The sequence below is a fragment of the Leuciscus leuciscus genome (assembly GCF_965113295.1).
Source record: "Leuciscus leuciscus genome assembly, chromosome: 20".
In the NCBI taxonomy this organism is placed as follows: domain Eukaryota; kingdom Metazoa; phylum Chordata; class Actinopteri; order Cypriniformes; family Leuciscidae; genus Leuciscus; species Leuciscus leuciscus.
In genome coordinates this window covers 22,436,380-22,463,805 of record NC_138744.1, presented here as the reverse complement: position 1 = coordinate 22,463,805, position 27,426 = coordinate 22,436,380, and the positions used below count along the sequence as shown (strand labels likewise).

Sequence of the window (27,426 nt, the reverse complement as noted above, 5' to 3'; positions counted from 1 at the left end):
AGGTAATTTTTTTTTACCGTAAGTGCCCCTCTAGGGCAAACACAGAAGGGGAATAGCATACAGACAGCTGTTAGTCGCTTGCGAACAGTGATATATTTTACATAAATATACGTTTTCGTATTTCATCCACCAAATATTATTTTGCGGTTCTGGAATATTCAAATAAACAGACACAAGGGGACAGCTACTGCTGATGTTACGGTAATATCCGTAGGCTACTGAAGCGCTGCAGAGACTCGAGCACTCAAGTGTATTCAGGTTTCCAGGCAGGGAAGCCACAAGACATTCGTTTGGACCTATTTTAAATGTATTTCGCGAACGTTTTTACAATATACTTTGCTTATTAGAATAGAGCAATTGCGTGCTTCTGTAATTACTCCACATTGTTGGCTTTTATCGCTTGCTGCAGTGAGAGTCGCGTCGTCTCCATCAGTGTCTATTCATCCTTACTCAGCATTCACGCGCAAGCTGTAATACTCTTATCTCGTTACATAAGGCTTTAACGAGTTAAATGTGGACATTGCCGTGTCATTGGGTCGCTTAACACTATTGACCTTTGAAATCAAGCCGTTAATTATTTTGACGTCAGACTTTTGAAGTCAGACATAGCTGGTGTTCATGCCCGATCTGCAGCGCTTCAGTTTTCCGTACCGTAGCATGAATTCTCCTCTTCATCATCATCATCAGCAGCAGCACCATCAGCATCAGAATCCAGAAGGACCCGGTCATCCCGATTCTCCCTCCGGTTTACTCCCCGAGGCTGCTGTCCTCGGTTCTCCTGACCCATCCTCTTTTTTTCTCGAAGAACAACACGGCCCTGCAGGCGTCTCTCAAAACGCATTTGACCTTACTGCATCCTCTTACCTGCACTTCAGTCCATCCTTCCACTGGTCCCAACCTCCTCCACCTACAGCCATGGCACTGAGGAACGACCTGGGATCAAATATAAGCGTCCTGAAGACCCTCAATCTGCGGTTCCGATGCTTTCTGGCTAAAGTGCATGAACTGGAGAGACGCAATAAGATATTGGAGTTACAGCTTCAGCAGGCTTTAAACAGCAATAATGCGGGTGGATGCGTGGAAGACCGAAAGACCAAAGACATTGGTGTCCAGACTGGGTTTATTGGGCCTATTGCTGTCCGACCTGGGTCTCTGTCCTTCCAAAACACCAACAACTCTGCCAAAAGACCCACTACATTGTTTATGCCTTCTCTTACGACTGTCCTCAAGCTTGAGCCCGATAAAGCTGACGATGAGACTACAACTGACCTAAACACCAACAGAAACCCAACCATCACGGTTAGTCTATCAACACCCACCACCGAACCCGCCTCGGCCAACACCAATAACTCTAATAATACTCCACAAGTGAGCAGCGTTGGCATCGGGACGTCTCCCAACCCTCCTCCTCGCTTCCTCCCGGGCACTATCTGGTCCTACAACCACACTCGTAAACTGGGAAGCGGGTCAGAGACTCGGGTCACTAGCCCTGGAGTATCGTGGGTCCACCCGGACGGCGTGGGTGTCCAGATAGACACTATCACCCCAGAGATCAGAGCACTTTACAACGTCCTGGCCAAAATCAAAAGGGAGAGGGATGAGTACAAGCGAAGGTGAATATAGAGATAATATAGATGCTTATTATGGCTGAATGTTTGTTTATGAGAAAAAGTTTCTCTGTGTGGCCCTTATGACAAACCTCTGCTGCAAAGTCTTCCTTTTGTTTTAGGAGTGTAGAGAGTCATGGTGGCTTTGGGGCATGGTTGCCAATTTGAATGACCTTTTTCTTCACATTTTGTGCTGCTAATTTTAAATACCAAATAGTTTTGGCAGCAGTTATTTACACTAAATTTAGATAGAAATAGATACCATTTACACTAGGCTAAGTGAAAATAGTGATAAATTATATTTACACTTTAAAAATAGCATTAAGCATTAAGTGTAAATAGTAGTTAGATGCTATTTATACTTATAATAAATAGTGGCAGATATTTGCACCTCAGTGTTGTTGTACATTAAACGATATGCAATAATAACATAGAGTGTAAATGGTTATATTTATAAAAATTATTAAATTGATGCGCCTTATTGGGACAATAAAGCCCTCCCTACACCTACCCCTAACCATAACCTATAAACACGTTATTATTAAACACACGTTAGACACTTTTTGAATATTTTCTTCAGGTAACACTTAATTGCGATGAAAATGTATAAAAAAAAAAAAAAAAGCAAAATAGAAGCATTTTTACTTTTGAACTCCATTGTATTGTCCAATCCAAAACTTTATTTCTTGTACACTGGGCTATTTCAGCATGTTCCAATGTCCTGCCCTTCTGCTGAGGGGAACCTGACTGGCATTGACCTCTGATAACCTGAGCATCAGTCACGAACAAACCTTGTTTCAATGCAGGGCAGACTGCAGTCACTTTGCTCTTCCTGCATGGGTTACTTTTCAAACCTGACAACTCTCGAACCTGCAGGTGTTCAAGACCACAACAACAACAACGACAAAAAAAAACCTAGCCATCCTGCAAGTGGAATTTGTTAAAAAAAATTAAATAAAGTGAGACCGAGTTGTGACTTGCAGCTTTTGTGAGATAAAATAGAGCATAAATCATCTGCTGGCAGTCATGTGCAGAGACATGAAGACATGTCCTCATTTCTCACGGCTGCTGAAGTTATTTGAATCAATCTGAGATTATTGAATGGAGTTTTGCAAAATATATGGGATACATTTACTCTTAGTAATCTGTGAAGGTGATATGAGGTGTTTTTTAGGATGGGTGGAGATAAATGAACTTTAAAAGGGACCCTAACTATTGGTATACCTAAGGATTTTGTTAGTTGCCAAGCTAGAGTTGAACATGAGAAGCAAAAGGAAGGAAGATAATATGTACGGTATTCAGAAGATAAGAATCAGCTGGAGGGGAAATAATGTGTTACTCATAAATGGTAGTATTCAGTCAGGAAGTGTCCAAACCTGCAGAAGCCAGAGGTTGCACCTGCTGTCATTCACATACAGCAGTTTTACATAGGGCTGAACTGACCGTCAGATCGCAAACTCATTACCATTCCACCTGCTGTCATTCACATACAGCAGTTTTACATAGGGCTGAACTGACCGTCAGATCGCAAACTCATTACCGTCTGTTGACTCATCAGGACAGGTGAAAACACTGTTGAAAAGCACAAAAGTCATTTTGGCTCCCTGTCTTCCGCCTGCTTCATAACAGATGTTATCGTTCAGCGTCTCTCCATTTGACTGCTTTGTCATTTGCTCTGGTAATGCTTTCAGCTCTTTTCAGAAGTTCTTGTCTATATTTATTTTCTGCTTTGTCTTTCTAATTTAGTAAGCAGAGTTTCGCTGTCTGTGCTCTCATCCTCGAAAAGTGTTTTTCTATCTGTGATAAAAAAAAAAAAAATTCAGCCATCGTTTCAACCAAGCAGATTCAAAATTGAATACCATGTTAAAAATAATCGCTCTACATTATCCCGCTTATTACATGGCTACGTACCAAATAAATCAATAATTTGACACAAAATATTGATTTAAAAAGGAGTTTATTGATTTACAAACGATTGTATTGCTTCCGCTAAAGAAAATAGTCCGTTCCGTCTCTACGGTTAGAATCCTGCGTCCATAGCAACGCTCTGTTTTTCATGGCAACGGTGTGTTATACTTAGCAGCGTCTGTTATCAAGAAATAACAGACCGTATTCTACATTAGAATTCAACCAAGCCATGTAATAAGGGTATTTAAACACTGGGACTAATGGGATAATTAACAAGACAACAGGTGGGAATAATGAACTAATCAGAACACAGCAAAACTAGGTCACAGGGGAAACACAAAGGAACTCGAGATGACCAAACATGTGACACTAGGATGACTTGAGGCCATGCTTGAGGCGGGTGAGTAAATGATGGTATAATTAAAAATTTTGGGTGAACTAACGTTAACCCTTTAATAACCCTTCTTCAGGATTCTTTGATAAATGGAAAGTTCAAAAGAAGAGTATTTATTTAAAAAGAGCAATCTTTTGTAACGTTATCAATGTCTTTAGTGTCACTTTTGATCAATGTTATGTGTACAGTAAATAAATAAAAGTATTAATTTAAAAAAAAAGTGCTTACTCTAAACATTTGAACTGTAGTGTGTGCATGGACAAAATTATGTTGGCACCCCTTTCTAAAACAAATCTAATAGTGACATTATAGACAATTCTGTGTGGCAAAACAAGTTAGTGAAGAAGTTGACCTGTGCACAAAGCAGGGAACATAAAGAAATTGTTTGCTATGTCTGTTGTGACTTAGTATCCAAATTATGGTTGGGTATTTTGATTCTGCTTATTGATTCCGATTCTTATCGATTCCTAATTTCGATTCCAATAAGGTAAAAAAAACAACAAAAAAAAACATAAATAAACAAGTAAACACTCAGTAATTAAAAAAGAACAAATAAAAAATTTGCAATCGCAACAAATAGATAAAACTGAACAAAGATATGTTTGAAATAAAGATTTTCAGGTGTTCAGGTACAGAAACTGTAATCAAATGTAAAATAGCACTGCAATTTATAAATAAAATATACATTACAAATATAGTTACAAAAGTTATTCCGTTAAGAACGAGTGAATTTTCTCTTTGTCTTTTGTTGTTTGATTAGTGACGGCAGCAGGAATATTAGGCTGCTATCACTTTAAGAGTTGCACAGATCCAAAATAGTTCCACATGCCTTCAGCACTGAAAACAAGTCGTCTCGTGCTTGAATGGTTTAAAATCACGTTTTCTGTGAGCACACTTTCGATGTGTGCACAGCACAGAAAGTCATAATGAAATGCTCACAAAGGAATCGATAAGAGGATTTGAAATTTTAATTTTATCACAAGTATCTGATTCCTGACCTCAAGTATTTGATTCCATAATTTGAATCGATTTTGGATTCCCAACCCTAATCCTAATTGAACATCTTTGGGATTAATTAGAACTGCAAACCAGGTCCCATCACTCAACATCAGTGCCTGACCTTTTGTCTTCTTAAACGTTTAATTTCAAAAGATTGGCAAAAGCATAAATCCCTCCCTTTGCTGCATTAACAGCTTCCTCTCTTCAGGGACGGATTTCCAGTAGATGAAACAAGGATGCAGGGATTTGCTTCTCTTTAGACTCAAGAGCATCAGGGAGGTCATGCAGTGATGTTGAGTAATGGGGCCTGGCTCAGCATTCCCATTCATACCAAAAGCGATCAGAACAGTTGAAAGCACACAATTCATATCCATATTATAACAAAACATAGTCATAAACATCAACATTTATTAACATATATTTTAACGAAAATGTTTGTGTGATGCAATTGAATAATTAAATTTTGAGTCGATTCATTGATTCACAAAAATAACACTATTACATGAAACAAAATATTTTTCTCTTAATGCATTATCAGTCAAAAGTTTTTTATTTTTAAAGAAAGAAATTATTATTTTCATTCAAAAGTCACAGTAAAGACAAAAAATATATATTTCAAGTAAATGCTGTTCTAAATTTCTATTAATCAAATAATCAAAAACATTTTTATTACAGTTTCCACAAAAACCTTAAGCAGCACAATTATTATTTTCAGCACTGAAAATAAGAAACATTTCTTCTTGAGGATTTATAGGTCTTCTGAAGGATCATGTGGCACTGAAGACTGGAGTAATGATGCTGAAAATTCAGCTTTTATTTCATGGGAAATGATAAGCATAAGAGACCTCTTCAAAAACATTAAACCATCTAACAGACCCTAAACTTATGAACAGTAATGTAGAAGGATAGAAAAAAGATTATGTGTTCTTTTGGAAACGTATTGGTCCAATAAAAAGCATATTAAATTCACATTAAAATATCTGAGGCTGAGCACACTTGCCATTTTGTATCATTTGTCTCATTTAGTCCGCTCTATTACAGCCATGGCATCCAGCAGCAGTGATCTACGTTATATCTGCATTGCAGTACACTACACACAAGGTCTCAGGCTGCAGAGAAGCAATCTCTCTCTCGCTCTCTCCCTCCACCCTCTCTCCTCACGTCGCTCGCGTTATCTGTCACTCTCCTCAGTAATAATTGAATGTTTGCACCTTGAATTGGCAGTAATGCACGGTCTCAAACTAACCTTGCAGTCCAGTGAGGATGTTTAATAAATGTGGAGGCTGCTGCAATGTTTTGAATGTTAAGTAGATCTTACATAAGGACAGGGCTTGTTGGGTTCCACCTCATTACACTATACTACTGCACTGGACAATATTACTGTTGAACAGCCACACAGTAAATTACTGTAGAGCTGACTGGGCTGATGGATCATTTAAAAGGACTGAATGGATGCACTTAAGTTGAGCTAGCTTACTCACAGAAACAAAAACACTTGCGTGTGAAGATCACACACACAAATGTACCTTCTGTAACGGGAACAATACATGTTTTGCATTTGTTTTTTCCTGCTTTACAAGAGCAATATTAAATTGTCTTGCATTGCTTTTTGATTTTATATAGCATAAACAGATGTTTACACAAAAATGAAACTTTTGCCATCATTTACTCGCCCTTGTGCCATTTTAACTCCTCATATGTGGAACATGAAAGGAGACATTTTGAAGAATGTATCGGTTGCGTTTCTCCATACCATTACAAAGAATGGAGGCTGGAGTTTTTACGCTCCAAAAAGGATGTAAAAGCACCATAAAAGTATCATAAAAGTTGACTTGTGCGCTATATTCGAAGTCTTTTCAAGTTATCTGATAATTTTGTGTGCGAAACATACTAAATCATTGAGTCAGTCAGATTGTAAATTAATAATTTAGACCAGTTTTGTGAACCAGATCACCTGATTCATTTAAAGATTTGATTTCACTTCTTTTGAATGCACTAGAGAGAGCTACGGTAGAAAGATTTTCAGTAAACCATAAAGTTATAGATCACTTGCACCTGATTATCAGCGGCTCTGTTTGTTTACAACCCTACGCTAATTTGCGCTGCTCTTGGTAGATTGCGTTGGTCATTATGGAAATGATCCGGCTGCATCTGTGTTCTTTAATTTGCGCGTCGTCAGTTGATCACGCCCTGTTTAGTAAATCTAGCCCCTAATCTGCGGCTTTAAATATATTGCACGAGTCGTATGGACCTCTTTTTTTTATTTTACTTGATGTGATGTATTCACTTTTAGCTAGCTAAATCGAAAAGTTCCTGTTGTTGGGTCATGCTCTGCTGTTGGTCCTGATGTTCTTGTTTTCTCCTCTCAGATGGGAAGAGGAATACACCATGAGAATGGACATGGAACAGAGAATGAATGACCTACAGGAGGTGAGGAACACTTTTACAAGCCAAACCTCTTTACTTCTGGCCCAGATCCGGGCCACATCTGGTACATGTGGATTCCACGCGTACCAGATGTGGGCCGGATCTGGTAAACACTATGTTGCTGTCTGGTTGTTTATAGATTTTAATTGCGTCTACCACATTTAACTTCCATTGCAACTTCAATGTCTTGACATCTTTTTAATTTAGTTCCCGTTTTTTTTTATTTCACTAGAATAATGTTAAACAAAGTCTTTAAATAAATTACCATTCAAAACTTTGTGTTTGGTATGTAACATAAGTTTTATGTTTTTGAAAGTCTCTAATGCTCACCAGTCTCCTGGGCTGCTTTTATTTGCTCAAGAGTACAATAAACAGTAATACAGTAATATCGTGAAATATTATAAGATTCGATTTTTTTTAGATTTTAATATATTTTAAAATGCAATTTATTCCTGTGCAAAGGGGTCATCATTCTAATATGCTGATTTATGCATATCAGAAACATTTCTTATTATCAATGTAGAAAATAGTTGCTGCTTAATATTTTTGTGGAAAGCACGATACTTTTTTTTTTCTTCAGAATACGTGAATGTTCAAAAGAACAGAATTTATATATTTTTTTAAATGTTACATTTTAAATGTCTTTACTGTCACTTTTAATCAGTTTAATGAATCCTTGCTGAATATTAATTTCTTTAAAAAAAAATCTTACTTTTGAACAGTAGTGTACAGTACATCACTGGAGACTGAGTAAACAGATCAAGAAAATGATGTTGTCTGCGGTTTGAGGTTTTTGGCATGTTTTACCTTTGGAATCAAGTGTTATTTGCCTTTTTATTAGGTTTTTGGCATGTTTTACCTTTGGGATCAAGTATTATTTGGATGAACTTGGATTCAGGAGAAGCTCTTGAGTCTGCAAAACATTGAAATAGTCAGTGATGTTTTACTTAGATGCAGTTTAGACGCAGTTTTACATTATTAATAGGTCTACAGTAATAATTCTACAGCATAATACTTGATGATAGCAATTATTGTTTAATTGAAAAGTTCTCTTTTTATCTCTGTTACTTTAATATCTGAAATCTAGTATCCATTCTTAGTTTCAATTGATTAGGTTAAACCTAGTCTTGAACCAGCCTTAGAACTACATTGATTATTCTTAACTTAATTTTTTAACCCAGATTTTTATATATAAAATAAATTACTGTCAATATTACTGTGTTCTTAAGCTCTTCTATAGTAAATTAATTATAAGTTACAGTTTCTAAATAATTGTTTACAATGTTCAGTATGTAATTATTGTGTACGTTTTTGTTCTATGTGGGTCAGTATTGTCATTCTGTTAGATATGAAGTTAGGTTGGGTTTTTGGAAGTATATGAGTAAAATTGTGATGACTTTGGCCAAGAAAGTGTGTTATTTTTACAGAAAATGAATTGTTTATTAATAATAATAATAATGGATATGCATTTGTCTATGTGTGTAGGACCTACAGGAGAGTGAAGAATGTCAGGATGAGTTGGGCCTCAAGGTGCAACAGCTGAAAGCTGAACTCGTGCTCTTTAAAGGACTCATGAGCAATGTGAGAAGCAAAGCACACTCTCACACTACACTCAAACAACAAATACATGCCTCAAACACACTGGACAGGACAGGAAATGATCACCTAAAATGAAAATTATATGATTTACTCACCCTCATGTCGTTCCAAACCTCTTGTCAAACTCCCTTATGGAAAATTGTGCACAATACAACATAATACAAAAATTGTGAATTGAATGTGTACTTGTAGTGTACTTAAAAATCTTAAGAGTATATTTAAAACCTTTAAAGTATATATATATTTTTTAAAACTTGCAGGTAATATAAAATTAATGAATAAAAGTTAATATACTTTAAATGTACTAAATTGCAATTTCATTATTGTAAATGTGTGGCATTAAAGTATATTTTAATTTACCATAAATTCTTGTCAGCACATTCGGCAGTTCATTCATACACTTTAACCATATTGTGAAGACAATAGAAGTAATTATGAAATTACATACAAATATGTACTTAAGTCCTACTTAAGTAAGTGGGTCAAAGAAACACTCTAAATTGCAGCTAATTGAATTTAATAAAGATTCAATATGTTTAATATCTCTTTTCATTTAATTGCTGTTAACAATCAAATAATTATCTGAAAATATTGCATTCAGTTTGCACTTAAGTATATGCTTTTAAAGTATATTATTTCAGTAATAACTAGTGCAAAATGCATGTGCAAAATCAGTTGTTTTTAGTAATTGTTGGTTTGGTGTGTTTGAGTGCTCATTGTTACAATTACACAGCAAAAGTTCAGTGACATTTTTATTTGTGCATGGTAGAAAGCAAATACTGATACTGACATAATGACATGCATAAATGTGGAAAATTGAACTACACGATTCAGGGAGCAGGCTACACAGTGAACTCCGAGAAAACGCTACTTAAAGGTGGTATCAGTGATTTCAGGCCCAAAAATATTTATATTTTTTTTCCTAATGATCCGCTAGCTGCCCGCCCCATAAGCATGCCGTCAAAAAAACGCGTCTCTGTAGGCAGCCTAGGCTCTGAGATCTGCACACAAAAACAAATGGTTTCACCAAACACTCAAAACAAAAACAAATAGTGTTCCAACCAATCACCGACAGGGGGAGGGTGTTGTGAGGTTTTGTGCTCATGCACGGCTGCACGCGAAGTCAGAGCTGAAGAAGAAGCTGGCTCAAAACCTTACAACACCCTTCCCCTGTCGGTGATTGGTTGGAACACTATTTGTTTTTGCTTTGAGTGTTTGTTAACTGTTAACCCTCACCAGTGCGTCGGCGCACTGAAGCGTTTTTTTATTTATTTAGTTCAAAGTAACTATCAGATTAAATGTTTTACCTTGACAAACTATACATCATTAAAAAGATATAAGACTCAAGTTTCAGTATTTGACAACTATTGTATTCTGAGAAACTTATAGTGACAGTTATGTCTTATTTTGTGTCAGGAGTTATGAAATGGAAAAATGCGTTGATACCTTTAATATGAATTATGACCGTCAGCTGGTCCATTCAGAAAAAAAAACTCCGTGCTGTCGTCATGACAGCGATTCACAAAACAACGTCCCTCGGGGCTTTTAGCTCAAAAATGTGCAGACTTGGAGAAATATTGATATATTCTCATAGATTCACATCATATTTCTATAGACAGGAATAATATTTATTGAATTTATACCCAAATGCGTCGATGTAATCATTATGAGCGCTTCTTACTGAGATGTGCTGTGTTTTCAATTCATACCAATAGCCTGAGGGCGCTATATGCACAATAATACTCCATATGTGACCCTGGATCACAAAACCAGTCTTATGTTGCACGGGTATATTTGTGGCAATAGCCAACAAAACATTGTATGGGTCAAAATTATAGATTTTTCTTTTATGCCAAAAATCATTAGGATATTAAGTAAAGATCATGTTCCATGAAGATATTTTGTAAATTTCCCACCTTAAATATATAAAACATTTATTTTTGTGAATGGATGCAGCACTATCGCCAATAGAAATGGACAACTTTAAAGGAGATTTTTCTCAACATTTCGATTTTTCTGTACCCTCAGATTCCAGATTTTCAAATAGTTGTATCTCGGCCAAATATTGTCCTACCCTAACAAACCATACATCAATGGAAAGATTATGTATTCAGCTTTCAGATGGTGTATAAATCTCAATAAAAAAAAAATGACACATAAGACTGGTTTTGTGGTCCAGGGTCACATATATGGAACATGAAGAAGAGACATAATCATGTGACCTTCAAGGACGTCACTGATAGCAGCTACACACAAAGCTAACACAGAGATCGCTGTAATATGCAGATACAGACGTTTTGAAGACAATAAACATGATTGCAAATGATATTTGATATTTGAGTGTTCTTCAAGCAATGCCAGGTATTTTTATAATAATAGATTATATTTATAATGTAATGCTAATCGATATAGACTTTATCATCGTGCATACTATAAATAATATATTTTCTTTCTGATTTTTTTTTAATCTGAAGCCAAATTAGATCACAGAAGATTATTTAAAACAATCGACTTGCGTTATAAAATAAGTTTGAAGCACAAACATAGTTTTAATCTCATAAATGGTCGTGTATTGATGGTGTGCTAAGCTAACATGCTAGCTAGCTCAGGTGCACCTGTCACCTAGAAGTTATTCTTTTATGGGGGTTTTTTCTAAATAGTAATGCTTTTCTGAAATGTTTTAGTGCATTTGATACAGTTTCAAATATAAGTGAGAACTTTGATAAAATAAATTAGGGATTGAAACCCTATGAATAGCCTGTGAATAGCCAGTCGTTAGTAACTATAATGCAGACAAAAGATATGCATATTTAGATCCATAACCAGGCTGGAGAGGTGTGTGAATGTGTACTGGGGAGACTGAGACTGAATGGGGCTCGTTTGCACCACAAAACAATAGAGACAATAGACTGAATAGATGACTTAGATGATGACTAAACATCAGTAGCATTTTTAGAGTCTAATCAAAATAAAGTAATTTGACATGATCTTGAAAAACATTTAACCAAATACAGAGTTTTAGACTTATCATTTTCAGATTTTAAATATAACATGGTCACACATATGGCTTTAGCTGCAGTGCATTTCTAGATTGCTCCAGGGCCCACTTCAATTTTATTTTCATGAATATGTTTAATAAAAATAAATTTCTAATAACTTTACAAAACTTTGAAGCTATTTAAAAAATGTTTTTTTCATTATGACAATAATTAATTCTACATTTACAATAAACTACCAGGTGTCAGCTTTCAAATGAGATCATACTTGTGCTTTTAGTGCAAAGGGTTCATGAACTGTATCTGTTTCAGTTTGGGTATGTCATTTCTGGGGATTTTTCAAAAGTGGCGTTGCAGCTTAACAGGTTAAACACAATCGGCAGAAGTCAAAAACTAAATGTAGGCTATAAACAATCTACACCACAGTCTCTCGACTTCAATATTCACACTTGGCACGTTTGGTTCGATTAAAACGAACCCTGGTGCAATTGCTCTGTTAGTGTGGTTCATTTTAATAAGTGTGAACGCTGCCATCACAACCCTGGTGCGCACCAAACAAGTGGACCAAGTAAAGAATCCCCTGTAAAGAATGGTCTTTGTCCGCTTTCGAACAAACTCTGGTGGGGTTCGAATGAAATATGAATGCAACACAGACCAAAGACATGTAAACAAACAAAAAACGGGACATGATCTCACAAGATGCAACCCTAAAAAGGACAGAATGCTAAAGAATACCTGTTTTTTCTCGTCATAGTTGCGATTTTACCCACCACAGTTCAGTACAAGCATCAGAACCACGTCTCCTTGAGCAGATCTTTGTTTGTGTGTGTGATGGAGGGATTCCTGCCGCTGTTTTGACTCTTTTACACGTTTTATAAGCTCTTCACGAGTTCTCAGATGGTCAAAATACCATCATATGCAGGCGCGCTACGCACATACAACGAGCGCATTTATCCCAGCACACAGCATAGTTTTGGATGCCAAAAATAACAAGTTCCATCCCAAAATATATAAAAGCTGACCAATCAGGTTGTGAATGTATCCCTATGCCTTTTAGGTTCGGTGTTAAAATGCCAATGTGAATGCTAAGCGGACCAGGGCTAAATTTTATTTATTTTTTTGGTTCGGACCAAGCGAACAGAACTACAACTGTGAACACCCTAGGCTTCCGACAACTCTTTCAGCCTTTGTTTAAAAAAAAATTTCCCCGGAAAGCTTGAGTTATAATAGTTTGCAAGAGCGTGATTATAAACACAATGTGGCTGTGAAAGCGTACTAGTGAGTAGCTTACTGTTCAGATGATGGCGTTGAAAATCACAAGAGGATATTACTGATGTATTTTATATTGTAGAATAAAACTTGAAAATATTTTGAGCTTGTGTTCACCACAGACCTTATTTCAAACATTTAACAAAAAAAACATTGACTTTGGGACGATGGAACCAGAAGTGCTAAAACTCTGATAGGGCTAACTCATTTACGGGCTTTGGCCTACAAAAAATATGCCATCCCTTCACCACTCTATTTCAAAGAATGCTAAAGTTGTTTTTCAATGCAATAACAGTGAGTGGGTTCTGGACAGTGGGCACTGAATTATCAAGAATGCATTGGTTGACCAGTTCCAGAGCAGCACAAACCGGCCTGGACCAGAACAGGAATTCATGTTTGGTCTAAGCAGCCATTTGATTTCATTACTTTGCTCATTTAGAGTTTAAATCAACAAGTCACACACACTCAGAGGTTTGTTTCTGGCGAGCTCAAGAACAGTAGTGTTCAGTAGTGGATGAATACACAGATAGTGTATTCATAGCAGCTTCTACATTCATAGCACTCCACAGTCATCTTATTTTTTGTAGAAATACTTAAGGAAAATATATGAGCTTTGTGCTTTTGTTCTCATAAACGCTCATACACAAACACATTTTCCCACTTTCCACAATTAGCACTTTGTTTTTTTTATCTTCTGATGTGTTTTATCTGAAAATCAGACAATACCCTACTTTGTATCAAACACTCTTCCCAGAAAAGATTTATCACACAGTTCAAAGTGTTAAAAATAGCTTGTTTTTGAGAATGAGTTCAATACACACATTAGCTGTTAGCCTAAAGTCCAAGAAACAAAAACATCACAGTTTTCCTCATTGTGTGCCAAAAAAGACATACCACTGCAGTTTCAGTTTCACAACATCTTAAACTACAGTGCCGTGAATACTAAAAATAGTACTTTATAGAAATGAGTTATTAATCATCTAATTATTCTTGCCTCAAATGACATGTACCCACACAAATCTGTACACCTACAGAACCTGTCGGAGCTGGATAGTAAGATCCAGGAGAAGGCCATGAAAGTGGACATGGACATCTGCAGACGTATTGACATCACAGCTCGCCTGTGTGATGTCGCCCAACAAAGAAACTGTGAAGATCCAATCAAGATCTTTAAGGTATTCACACACTCAAACAAACATCTGCACTTCCTGCTATCATTATTGTTGTGCGACACATTTAAAGGGATTGTTCACCCAAAAATGAAAATCACCCTGCAGCCCAAAACTTGTTGCCCACTGAAGCTAAGCAGGGTTGAACCTGGTCAGTACCTGGATGGGAGACCTCCTGGGAAAATGATTGGTTAACTGTTGGAGGAGGTGTTAGTGAGGCCAGAAGGGGGCGCTCACCCTCGGGTCTGTGTGGGTCCTAACGCCCCTTTATAGTGATGGGACATTATACTGTAACAAACACAGTCCTTCAAATGAGACAATAAACCAAGGCCCAGACTCTCTGTGGTCATTGAAAATTCCAGGATGTCCTTCGAAAAGGAGTAGGGGTGCAAGATTTGCCCATTGACCTCTGTCCATCAGTATGGCCACCTAATAATCCCCATATACACTGATTGGCTTCATCACTCTGTCTCCTCTCCACCAATAAGCTGGTGTGTGGTGGGCGTTCTGGCACAAAATGGCTGCCCCCACCCCCCTCCATGTAAAGCGCTGAGTGCCAAGAAAAGCAGTATATATATATTACAATAAACAAATTATTGTTATTTCTCTCATCATATACTCACCCTCATGCCATCCCCGATTGATATTATTTTCTTTCTTCAGATTTTTAGGAAAATAATACAGCGATCGTAATGGTAAGCCATACGACCTCAGTTGATGAATCAATGTGTGTAAGAAAATACACATTTTTTAAAACTTTTTTTTTAAACTAAAAATCATTCCTTTCTGTCTACTGTCATACAGGCATTCAAATAGAGGGACATTGTGACGCGTGATGTAAGTGCGTTGTAAAGTTCACGTGAGAAGTAATGTGTAAACACAGAGAACTGTCACTTCTCACGCGAGTTTCACAACACACTCCGGTTCTTTGGATTACCATCATGATTGTTGTGTGTGGTTTTCACACTATTAACCCATTTCACTTCCATTATATGGACTCACAGAGCTTGATTATTTTCTGAAAAATATTTGTTTGTGTTTATCTGAAGAAAGTAAATGATGAGAGAATTACATTTTTTTTGGAGAACTATCCCTTTAAGCTCCACTGGCAATCTTTGTCCTGAACATTGTTAATGTAAGTTAACTAAAATAATGAAGTGCTTAAGAAATGTTTAATTTCCCAGTTTCGTAGCCTTGATTATATATTACCGGTATATGTAATATACAATACTGCTCAAAAGTTTGGGGATGTTAAGATTTTAAAAATGCTTTTGAAGAATTTTATGCTCAAGGCTGTATTTATTTGATGATAAATACAGTAAAAACTGTTATTGTCTGCAAGGGGTTGAACAAAAATGGAAAATTAAAAGGCTGAATCTATTCACAGGCAGTTCTTTTAGTGAAAACAAACTCAGGTACACACTTCTCAAAACAAACAAACACACAAAAACACGGCAAACAGAACAACCACTATTCATTGACGAGATCTGACAAAGACTGCACCAAACAGAGGGCTATAAATACACAGAGGCTGCATTCAAACTCGCATACTTCCCTGCTATAAAGTAGTATGAAAAACAGTATGTGACAAAAGAAGTATGTCCGAATTCACAGTACTCATAATAGAGTTGGCAAAAAGTACCCGGATGACCTACTTCTTCCGGTGAGATTCTGAAGTGTGCATACGATGGACACTTTACTATCCCGTGAGGCCACGGGAGAATTTGTGACAGTAAAGTGACGTAACTGACACTGATTGGTCACATGATATGGCAAATGTTGTACGTTCAGATTATATTCATACAATACACAATCATGCTATATAGAAAATACTTTTTAGTGGTCCTGAAGTAAATACTTATTCAAAATAAGTACCTACTTAAAGGACAAGTTCGGTATTTTACACTTAAAGCCCTGTTTTCAGATCGTTTCTGATTTGGACAAATTTGGACAAATGCTGCTGGCCCGAGAATTTTCGGTTTCTGTGGTAGCACCCCCCCCCCCCCCCCCACCTCCACAATGGTTGCATAGGTGAATCACAAAAATCGCTGCAAAAGATGCTTTCCAACAGGTTTTATCGTAGTTTTTCATCCAATACAAGTCAATGGAGTTGGACAAAAACTACGATAAAACCTGTTGGAAAGCATCTTTTGCAGCGATTTTTGTGTGAGCATATCAGTGAACACCCCCTGACCACTCGGTGAGTTTCACGTCTTTGTAAACGAAAGTTTAATGCGTTTTAGGAAGGATTATTCCAGTGCACCTATGCAACCATTGTGGAGGTGGGGGGGTGCTACCACAGAAACCGAAAATTCTCGGGCCAGCAGCATTTGTCCAAATTTCAATCTTAACCATTGTATTTCATCAGAAACGATCTGAAAACAGGGCTTTAAGTGTAAAATACCGAACTTGTCCTTTAAGGGAGTATGGGATTTCGGACGCAGCCAGAGACACACTAGGGAGTAGGGACTAGACGACATAATTAACAAGACACAGGTGCAACACATGGGGGCAAATCAAAAACCATGGCAACCGATGAACAAAGACAAAGTACTTACAAGAGCACAACTAAACAAAACTCAATCCCAAAACAGACGGGACAACGGGGACATTTATATTGTGAAATATTACAAATGTATATATATATATATATATATATATACTTTTTTTTTTTTTAGGAGACTGTATTTAACGAGTCATGTTACATGATTTCACTGATTTGGATGTTACGTATGAAGAATGTTTAAATGACGTAATGCGGCATCATGTTTTCATAATCGTTGGAAGCTAAAAATCTAACTGAAACTATCGCATCCCTAGTCGTTAATTAATCTTTGAGAGCAAGAGGGCCCCCTGGTGGTACGGGGCCCTACACAACTTGCGTACTTTGCGTATAGGGAGGACCGGCACTGTCCAAATCCAACTTTATCAGCGTACATACAGTACACACACATTAAGCAATATATACTATAGCAAATCTCAACTGCTCAATTGCATGTATCATCCTAAAATGTAAGTTTTATTACAGAGATCTAATCTGATAAATGCAACTATAAGGTATGAAGATATTATAAACATTAACATGATTTTCTGTAAAGCTTTTTTTTTGTATTGTGAAAAGCGCTATACAAATAAATTTGAATTGACTAGTCTTGTTTTCACTAATGAAATTTAGTGCTTAAATGCCTGATGCTTCTCAAATAAACCTTTTTTTTTTTTTCAGGTGATATGGTTTTCAGTTTCAGTCATTTTACTGGAAATCCAAAAGAACATTTTCTTCAATGAATGTCATAAATATGTATCGTGTAATCTTGCACGCTTGTAATTCACACAGCATCCCAGCCCCCTCTCTGTCTCTGACTCAGCTGCTGTGATTTTCTGCTGATGCCTGCTATAGTGTATGAGGCACAGAGAACTGATGTGTATTGCGTTTTCGGTAGAGTAGAAGAGGGAGTGGTCGAACCAATGATGTTTTTTGTGTGTTTGTTTCAATGTTACGTTGGGTCAAAAGTGTTGAGGTTAAAGTTATTAATGACCTAACCCTCTCTCTTGCTATCTCAGGTTCCCAGTCCTCAAAATGCCATCACCTCTCGTGCCCGTAAACAAACCTCGCAACCTGCCAATGGCAGCGAGACAGATGAGCCAGTCAGCACCTCTGAGAGTGATGGTGCGCGAGAAGATGAAGTGTGCACCCCTTCAACCCTCCAGATCAATGAAGAGATGCAGAGAATGTTGACCCAACTGTGAGCGATTAAAAATGCCTTGCAATGTTTGGTCACAACTGCTTGTTTGTTTATGACTAATGTAATGACTTACCTGTGTATTTGCCAGGCGTGAGTGTGAGTTTGAGGATGACTGTGACTCTCTGGCTTGGGAAGAGACAGAGGAAACGCTCCTTCTGTGGGAGGATTTCCCAGGATGCACTTTAACAACGGACACTAATCAGGGCGAGGTTAGTGCACTGGGTCATATGGTTTATATGTGGTTGATATTTGTTTGAATGCACATTATTTCTTACTACTTCCTCATTTATTTATGCACTTAGAAACTTTCCCATGATTAAAAGCCTTTTAAGAATTCAAGTAAGGGGGCAGATAAATATAAGAATATTATTCTTCCATCTGCTCCTTTCTGATCATGGAAATGTAAAGTAAAATTCTAATGAATTGTATGTGCCTTGTACAAATAATGCATTTTCATGAAAAGAATAAAAGAGAAATGAATGAATGAATGAAAGGGTCCATATCATATACAATCTTTTTCAATATTTTTGACTCACTTGACTAAAATGTGACGTACATTTTTTTAAATATTTTCCGCCTTCTTTCCTACTTAAAATTAAACGGGCTGTTTTTGCTACTGTAACTATAACAGTTCTATGTAAATTACCTCTGTTATGATATGATTGTACATTTTTGCATGTAAAATGAGTGGCAGTGCTTTACTGATTGTTTACTGGCAGGTCCAATATAATTGTCACTATCTCATCTTTCAATAACAGCCTCTTCACAAAGCCTTCGTTACATTTTGACTGGTTCACATAGTTGTTTAATTCTTGCATTTCAAAATAATGCTTTTTACCTCCTTAATAATAATGAATCAAAACAGACAAAAGAGTAAGTGGAGTGTTATAAAACATACAACTGAAAGTACAGTAGGTACAATAAAATGAATAATATAAAAAAAATGTGCTGTCAAAATCACATGAGAGGCATCATTTATAGAAAGGACCTTCAAGACTTTTGATTATAATCCAAAAATCTGATTGCTGCACCTACTAAATATTCTTGGAATATCATGTTTACTTCCTAATATTAATCTAATTATTCTAAACTAGTGCAAAATGCCCGTGAAAAATCAGTTTTTGTGTGTTTTAAGTAATTGTTGGTTTGGTGTGTTTGAGTGCTCATTGTTACAATTACACAGCAAAAGTTCAGTGACATTTTTATTTGTGCATGGTAGAAAGCACACAGTGAACTCAGAGAAAACGCTATGCTTGAGCAAACAGTTTGTGAATAGGCCACTACAAATGATGGCCGTGAAAGAGACTGTGAACGCATTGCATAGGATATGTTTAGTTGGTGAATACCATAGGCTACTATTACACAGTAGCGATAACGTAAAGTGCACCAGAATGAAATATAATATTCAGAAGTAAACAGCATAGCTGACTTACAGATTCAGTTAACATCCACAAATGAATAAGCGCGTCGATTCAGGGAGCAGTGCAAAGTGCCCATGCAAAATCAGTTTTTGTGTGTGTTTTTAGTAATTGTTGGTTTGGTGTGTTTGAGTGCTCATTGTTACAGTTACACAGCAAAAGTTCAGTGACATTTTTATTTGTGCATGGTAGAAAGCAAATACTGATACTGACATAATGACATACAATAAATGTGGAAAATTTAACAACACGATTCAGGGTGCAGGCTACACAGTGAACTCCGAAAAAAATGCTACACTTGAGCAAACAGTTTGTGAATAAGTTACTACAAATGATGGCCGTGAATAAAATATAATATTCAGAAGTAAACAGTGTAGCTGACAGAGTGTTTATGTCAGTATGTTTATTTTTAAACCACAACCTTCTAAGTGCTTCTTTGACCGATATTTTTACCGATATCTTTTGCATTTCTAATCCAAACAACGTCAAACTTGGCACTGCACTTACTCGTGCCCCTAGCGAGACACCTGTCAAGTTTGAAAGTCCATCGGACTAACGGTTCGAGAGATATACGAATAACAGACATACAGACAGACAGACGTTTCTGTAATTTATAGATAGATTAATTTATTCATGTAAAAAATTATATTCTTATTATATTCTTGTTTTCCAGTAAATTAACACAAGCATCTTTACAAGTTTAATTGAAGCAAAATGAAGCCTTTTTACAGAAATTGTATTCTTATAAAAACATTTTTAGTGCTGTCAAATAATACGCATAACATAAATGTTTATAGATGTATAGTAAGTGTGTGTGTGTGTCACACACATAAGTAACTTTGTAACTACATGCCAACTAACTCTCAGAGTATTAGTAGACTGGTAGGGTTAGGGTTAGAATAAGTTGACATGCAGGGACATAGTTACTTATAGTCAGTAGAATGTCTGTTGGTAAATCATTACAATGAAGTGTTAGCAGATATTAAGCAGACAGTCTACTAATGTACTACTGAGAGTTAGAAGACATATAGTTGCAAAGTTTCTTATAGTTATTAGAAAGTCTAAAGTGGAGCATCAAAATAAAGTGTTACCGTAACTTCCACTTGTTCCACACTTGTTCAGTGTACAAAGGAGAATAGGATTCTACTGGTCATCCAGTCATGGGCTTCACTCATAGGACGCACGCACGCACGCACGCACGCACGCACGCACGCACAGACACAGACAGCTCATATCTAGGTCAGGGTACTCAGTCAGGTTTGCTGGGGGGTGGTTCGATACTAAACATTACTGACATTAGTTAATGCGATGCAGGCTGGAAGTGTGTCGCATTTCATGGAAAGCTCAAAGTGTTTAGAGTTTTCCATCTACGGGGTCATTAATCTAGTATTTTATTTTCCCTCTGGTAAAATCTCATCTGCTGGTGAGTGCTTGTGCTTCTGCAGTGAGATAATGTGCCTGTGGGATTTCTCTCTCTCTCTCGCTCTTTCTCTCTCTCTCTCTCTCTCTCTCTCTCTCTCTCTCTCTTTCTGCCTGGACAGGAGGAGAGTTTGGAAAAGGTGATTAAGGACACTGAATGTCTTTTTCAGTCTAGGGAGAAGGAATATCAGGAGACTATTGACCAGATTGAGGTGAGAAGTTTGGATAGTTTACTTAAATGTCTTGCTTTATCAGATTATAACACAGCTTTTGAGTGAGATGATGTACTGTCAGCCAATCATTATCACAAAATAATATACTTTTTTTTTGATAATACAGTACTTTATCTCTGTCAGTCATGAATCATTTGTTTTATACACACTGTTAAAAGTATTGTTCTGCTATTTTCTTGTTAAGTATGTTAGATAAAAGTGAAGAAAATAAATGTACATATAAATGTAAGTATGGAAGCCCATCAGCCTGGTCTGATGCGATCTGTTTCTCTGAAGTTGGAACTTGCCACAGCAAAGTCAGACATGAACCGCCATCTTCACGAGTACATGGAGATGTGCAGTATGAAGAGAGGACTGGATGTGCAGATGGAAACCTGCAGGAGACTCATCACTCAGAGCGGAAACGAAAAGTATGCATATCCACAAACATATGGGCTTTTGACACTTTTTTTTGGCACCTGACACTTTTTTTTGGCACTTGACACTTTTTTTTTGCCACTTGACACTGTTCATACTGTATCCTGGGTACTAAGATTTTGAGATTTCACACTGTACATTTAACAGGGTTATTATTGTTAACTCGAACTAAAACCATAAAAAAAGTTACTTGAAATAAAAAAATAAATAGAAAAATACTTAAGCTTATTTAATTTGAGCTAATTGCCAAGGAACCATTCCTCATTTTTATTTAGTTTAACTTGATGTACTAAAATAACTAAAACCAAAATAAAATGAATAAGAACTTAGACATATTTGAAAAACTAATACAAATGACAAAACCACACATCCATATTACTAAAACTTGACCTAAAATTAAAAGCAAAACGGAAAATATAAAAATAAAACCAATTCAATACTCAAAATACTCATCCTCATGTCATTCCAAACCTGAATGACTTTCTGTCCTCTGGAACATGAGAGAAGATATTTTGAGTAGACTATAGAAGTCAAAGGTGACCAAAATTGTTTGGTTATCAAAATTTTTCAAACTATCTTCTATGTTCCAATGAATAAATAAATAAATACAGGTTTGGAATGACATGACACGCCTGGGGTGAGTAAATGATGATTTTTGGGTGATCCTTTTAAGTATTCTGAAATGTACTACAAAATAATACTGTCTTCATCACTCTTTCACTCTTTTTTTTCTGCTCAGATACTGAAACTTAACAGCTACTGAAAGTTATATTTTACTATTGCCCAAATCACAAGAAAGTTTTTTATTTATTTGATTTTTTTACCACCTTACAGCAAATCCACTTCTTCTATACCTGGAGGAGGTGCAGATGCGAATGGAGAAACAGAGAGGGATAAAACCGAGGATGGAGGAAGATAATGACAAGAATCTGAAGAAAGTGTTTGCAAGAAGAAGAAAAAGCACCCCTCATCTCTTCACGGCACCAATCATCAGTACCACCATCAGCCCTGCTCATGTTATCAGACTATCCAGTCACTGCCTCTAGTGGTGTTAAATGGAATTACATTGTGTGTGCTGAGTGCCCAAAAGAGAACATGCACTGACATTTCCCCTCTGGTACTGTTTTCACACCTACATCATTTTAAACATGAGAGTCCTCACAAGACTGTTTGCTCTTATCTGATTTCAGCGAGCCCGTCCACCGGCGAGTTTCAATCATGTTTTCCGATCTCATCCCCAAATGTCTGAGTCATCGTATTTTCATCAGTGAATACAATCACTTTTGATTTCGTATGTCTGGCAGAGAATCACTGACAGTGTTTTCACAAAGTTTCCATTTCCTAGAGACTCTGAGGGGACATTTGCTCACTTATTGTTGCCGCATGTACCGTTACGTGCCGCTGTAAGCCATGGGTCAGTGGGTGTGTTGTGCTTCCTGTCTGAGCTGTTGTAAATACTGGGCTGTTTATGCTAGTGAAGGGTGGAGGTAACTGTAGCCTGCACGTCCCCCATCTCTGTGCTCAAATTCACATGAAATATATGACATTTCATGCTAATGGTATTGTGCTGATGCCAGGCTGCTTTGGAGTCTCGGCTTAGAATAATGAACTCTTTTGCTTCCTCCCTTGCGGGTGGAAAACATGAGTGATGGGTGAGGTCAGACGAGTGAGATTTGAGGATGTTATAGCTTCGGTGTACATGTCAGAGCGTTACGCATGTCAACCGCTGTGTTATTTCCTTTTCACTTTTCCCCTCATTTTTCGTCTTTTAAGATAAATGATATTGAGCCTTTTTCTCTGCCGGTGGAGATACATTTCCGAAAATAGAATTTCATGAAAATGCTGTATATGTATCGCTGCTATAGTCCGTAAAAGTATCTTGTATTTCTATTTTGGATAGTAAAATCCTTCTAGTGTAGTTTGGCATTTTTCTGTTTCGTGTCCTTAAGATCTTGCTGGTGCCTCTGATGGCTGAGGTTGATGCAAAGATCTGTCTGACCTGTTGTTTTCATTGTGAATAGACTTGTAGTCCAGACTGGCTGTGTTCTGTTAAGAACTGCAGACTTAGAAATGGGTGGGAGAGTGGTCTGTAGAATAAGGTGATATGAGAGAAGTCCTTTAGATCGAGACCCTAAAGAGTTATTTTCATGCTAGTGGTGATAGTTGATAGTCAGAGCATCCTATCTTGTCATAGTCTACCAGTGATCCTGTTGGTTAAACTCATTGATGAATGATCTTAAAGACCCCATCAAATATTTAACAAACTTTTTTCTTTCTTTTTTACCGATCTTATGGAAACCCATTTCTGCCTCAGAGTAAATAAAATAATTTTAAAATCAAGCAAAAAAGATAGTTGTGACTTTGCCGGATATCTCAGTTGCAACTTTATATCTCACAATTCTGACTAGTTTCGCAGAATTGGCACTTTTTTTTAGAATAACGATTTCATATATCACACTTTTTTTCTCTCAAAATTTTAACCAGTGTTGGGTGTAACTTATTACTAAGTAATTCATTTCCCTTCAAAAGTAAAGTAAGGAATTACTGAATGTAAAAATGTTTGTTTTTAATGTAAACTCCCTTTTGGTCAGTTCAAGAATAATTTATGCATTTTTATATTTAAAGAATAAAAAGAGCAGTTTCATGTCTATCCTTGTATCGTTCAACTGGTCGAGGATGATATGGGATTTAGAAAGTAGTAAGTAATGCAAAACTTTTTGGAGGAAATAATTAGTACAGTAATCTAATTACACTGGTGAAGATACAGTATAATTAGTAGCTAGTAATTATTAAATTTTTTTGAATAACTTTCCCAACACCCTTTTTTAAAAAAAAAGTTTTATCTCACAATTGTGACTTAGTTTTGTTTCTAGTAATTGTGACTTTTTTTTCACAACATTGTTTCTCATAATTGTGACTTTGTATTTCTAAATTGCGACTTTGTTTCTAGTTATTGCAACTTTATATTCTGAACATTGATTCTGGTAATTGTGACTATCTCACAACTTCTGCTTTATTTCTCGTAATTTCGACTTTTTCTTATTTTTAACTATCTTTTTCAATTTTGTTCTCTGAGGTCGAAATGGGGAATATTGTTAGGATTCTGGAAATCCTGCAAATTAAAGGTGCAGTATGTAATATTGACAGCTAGCGGTTGAAATGGGTACTGCAGTCCAAATTCGAAATGTTGGAGAGAGTTTTCTCCAAGTGTGTACGATTGCGTCCCGCAGTACTACAATTCACGCCCCTTTGTTACAGCCATTCGCGATGTCACCAGAGCCCCTCCCTCTGGATTCGCTGATGTCATCACTAGTACTGCTCTTCTTCTGCTTCACTTTCCTCACTTTTAAGCTTCACTATTGCCACCTGGCAAATCATCCTGATGATTTCCTCAGTTTTTAAAGAATTTTAAATATGAAACTACAGAACATTTAAATGTTATGGCTAAGGTAGGTTTAGGGTAAAGTTATAATGACCATTAGTGTATTAATCTGATTATATCATTTATTTTATGTTTTACTAATAGCTGTTATTTCATACTTCATAAGAACCCGGAGTGTCGAAATACTATTGGGTAAATTGGCAACGGGGGGGATCACACAGACTGAAATGTACAAACATACATTTTTTTTGTATGTCTGTTTTTGTTTTAAAGTAAAATAATTGTTTTTCAGAAAAGCAAGTACGTGAACTTAGCATGTTCCCTAAATGTCAGCAAACAAATATTGGTATTTGTATGCTTTAGTACAGTCAAAAAAAATTGCATACAGCACCTTTAAGATTTGTTGATCTATTGCAAGGGTGTCAAATCCTGCTCCTGGTGGGCCACTGTCCTGCAGAGTTCAGCTCCAACCCCAATTAAACACACCTGAACCAGCCAGTCAAGGTCTCACTAGGCATACTAGAAACTTCCAGACAGGAGTGTTGAAGCAAGTTGGAGCTAAACTCTGCAGGACAGTGACTTTGGACACCCCTGGGTTAGATAGATCTACTGGAGAATAATCATTCAGTGATTTTCTTAAGCAATATATCATGCAAATTAATGTGTAATCTGATTCTTGGCTTAAGTTCTCAAGAACCTCACGTGGTTTGTAATAATCATCTCTCCTTTTGGGAGAGCACTTTCTAATTCTAATCAAACGCCCACAAGGACTAATACAGTACAAAGAAACTAGCAAACCGACATTATGCTGGGTTTGTTGGTCATTCATATCTGTAGTCTTGAGTGTAAACCACAGTTTGAATTCAAGAATAGAGACTAAAACTCTTTGACAGAGACGTTTTGAGTGCCAAATGTGAAATAAAACATTCAGGAGAGATACTTCAAACAGTGAAAATGAAAACTTCATGCTTTTGAAAACATGGTGCTGTACATCCAGCATGTAAAAATCGCTGAGTGAAAGCTTTAACACATTTCACAGTACATATCACTTTCTATGATGAGCCAGAACATAATTTATTCATTTGAACAATATGTTATGAACCATCCTCGGGTTGTTTTTCTTTTTTTCTTGTTCTATTTTTTGCATACTGACTGATGAACAACACTGTGTGTCTGCCTTAGGTTTTTCCCTCTGACCACTGTGAAGTTCTGTCGGGGATTTGCAGATTCATTCATTTTTTTACTGAATATTTCAGTTATTTCACATTATTTCAAAGATGTTCTATGGGTACCAACACATTTTGTTTTGTTTGTGAACTGAACATTGCATATAATATTGTTTGTGACATTTCTGCTGCCATTGCAAACAACTGAGCCGTTGTTTGTCCACAGAAAATCTTTGAATTGAGTTTATTTGTTATTGTTTTGCAGCACTGAGCTGAATTACGTGTGTAAGACTATGTATGCATGTATATATGTACTGTACGGAGTGAGCACTCCAGGTTTCTGCAACAAGTAAGTGGTTGTTTTCTACAGCAATTTACTTCTTGTTTGTTGCTATATGACCTTAAAGCAAAAGTCTTTTTACGAGAATTCTGTTAACAATTCAATAACCACAAATCTTGTCTTGTATGAAAATGACAAAAGTGTACAGTCAGGAAAATGACTCATTGGAACTGACTGAATTTTTCTTAAAGATTCTTCAGATTAGCAGTGGCTACAAACAATGAGTAAATTCACACAATACCACACAATATCTTCACCAAAATAATAACAGATTTCGAAAAAAAACTTAGAAAGAATGCTTATTTGCAATAAATGTATGAATGCAATGATGCTGTAACCTAGAAGAGACAAAAGGAGAGTCGTGTAATGCTCAAACGCTGGCTATGCAAGCAAGTCCTGAACCTTGAAAAGAGAATTACAACATTTGAAATGATCGCTTGAGACTCATTAAGAGTCTAGAAGAACGTCTGAATGATCTCAGTCATTCATAGCATCTCCGTGTCATTCTGTAACATCTCGCAGGAATGAATGAAACTTTATCTTTTATGGGTTCTCTTTAAATTTACACATGTGCCACTGTGGTCGTGGCTATCGGATGCTGTCCAGTGACCCATCTGAGTGTCCAAGGGGTGGAAACGTACCCCAACTGAAACAATGTCACGTGTGTATTTAGATTTAAACAGTAACAGGACTATATGTATATATAAATGTGTACGTGTAACCCAAAGCAGAACAGGAATTGCTCGCTTCACTGCAAGTGTACAGAAAGACTGGAGCTTTAAAAAGATTTCAGAATAAAGGTTACTGCTGAACACACACTGCGAGGAGTGGAGTTTTTGTGTCATAGTGTGTGCTTTTTTCTTTTTTTTTATCTATATGTAATTTTTTCCTCTTAAGTGTCGGTTTGTCCTTTATGCTCTCGGTTGCTTAATAAGGTAAT

General features: G+C 36.7%; 1 protein-coding gene across 1 annotated transcript; it reads left to right on the top strand.

Annotated features, from left to right (window-relative positions):
- The first annotated feature begins 226 nt into the window (after positions 1–226).
- iffo1b (intermediate filament family orphan 1b) lies at positions 227–27,302 on the top strand. Its single transcript, XM_082150318.1, has 9 exons — positions 227–1,613; positions 7,278–7,338; positions 8,821–8,916; positions 14,234–14,374; positions 17,930–18,111; positions 18,200–18,320; positions 21,071–21,160; positions 21,458–21,591; positions 22,433–27,302. The coding sequence occupies exons 1-9, from the start codon at positions 619–621 to the stop codon at positions 22,515–22,517; spliced, it is 1,905 nt and encodes a 634-aa protein (XP_082006444.1). The 5' UTR covers positions 227–618; the 3' UTR covers positions 22,518–27,302.
- Positions 27,303–27,426: the final 124 nt, after the last annotated feature.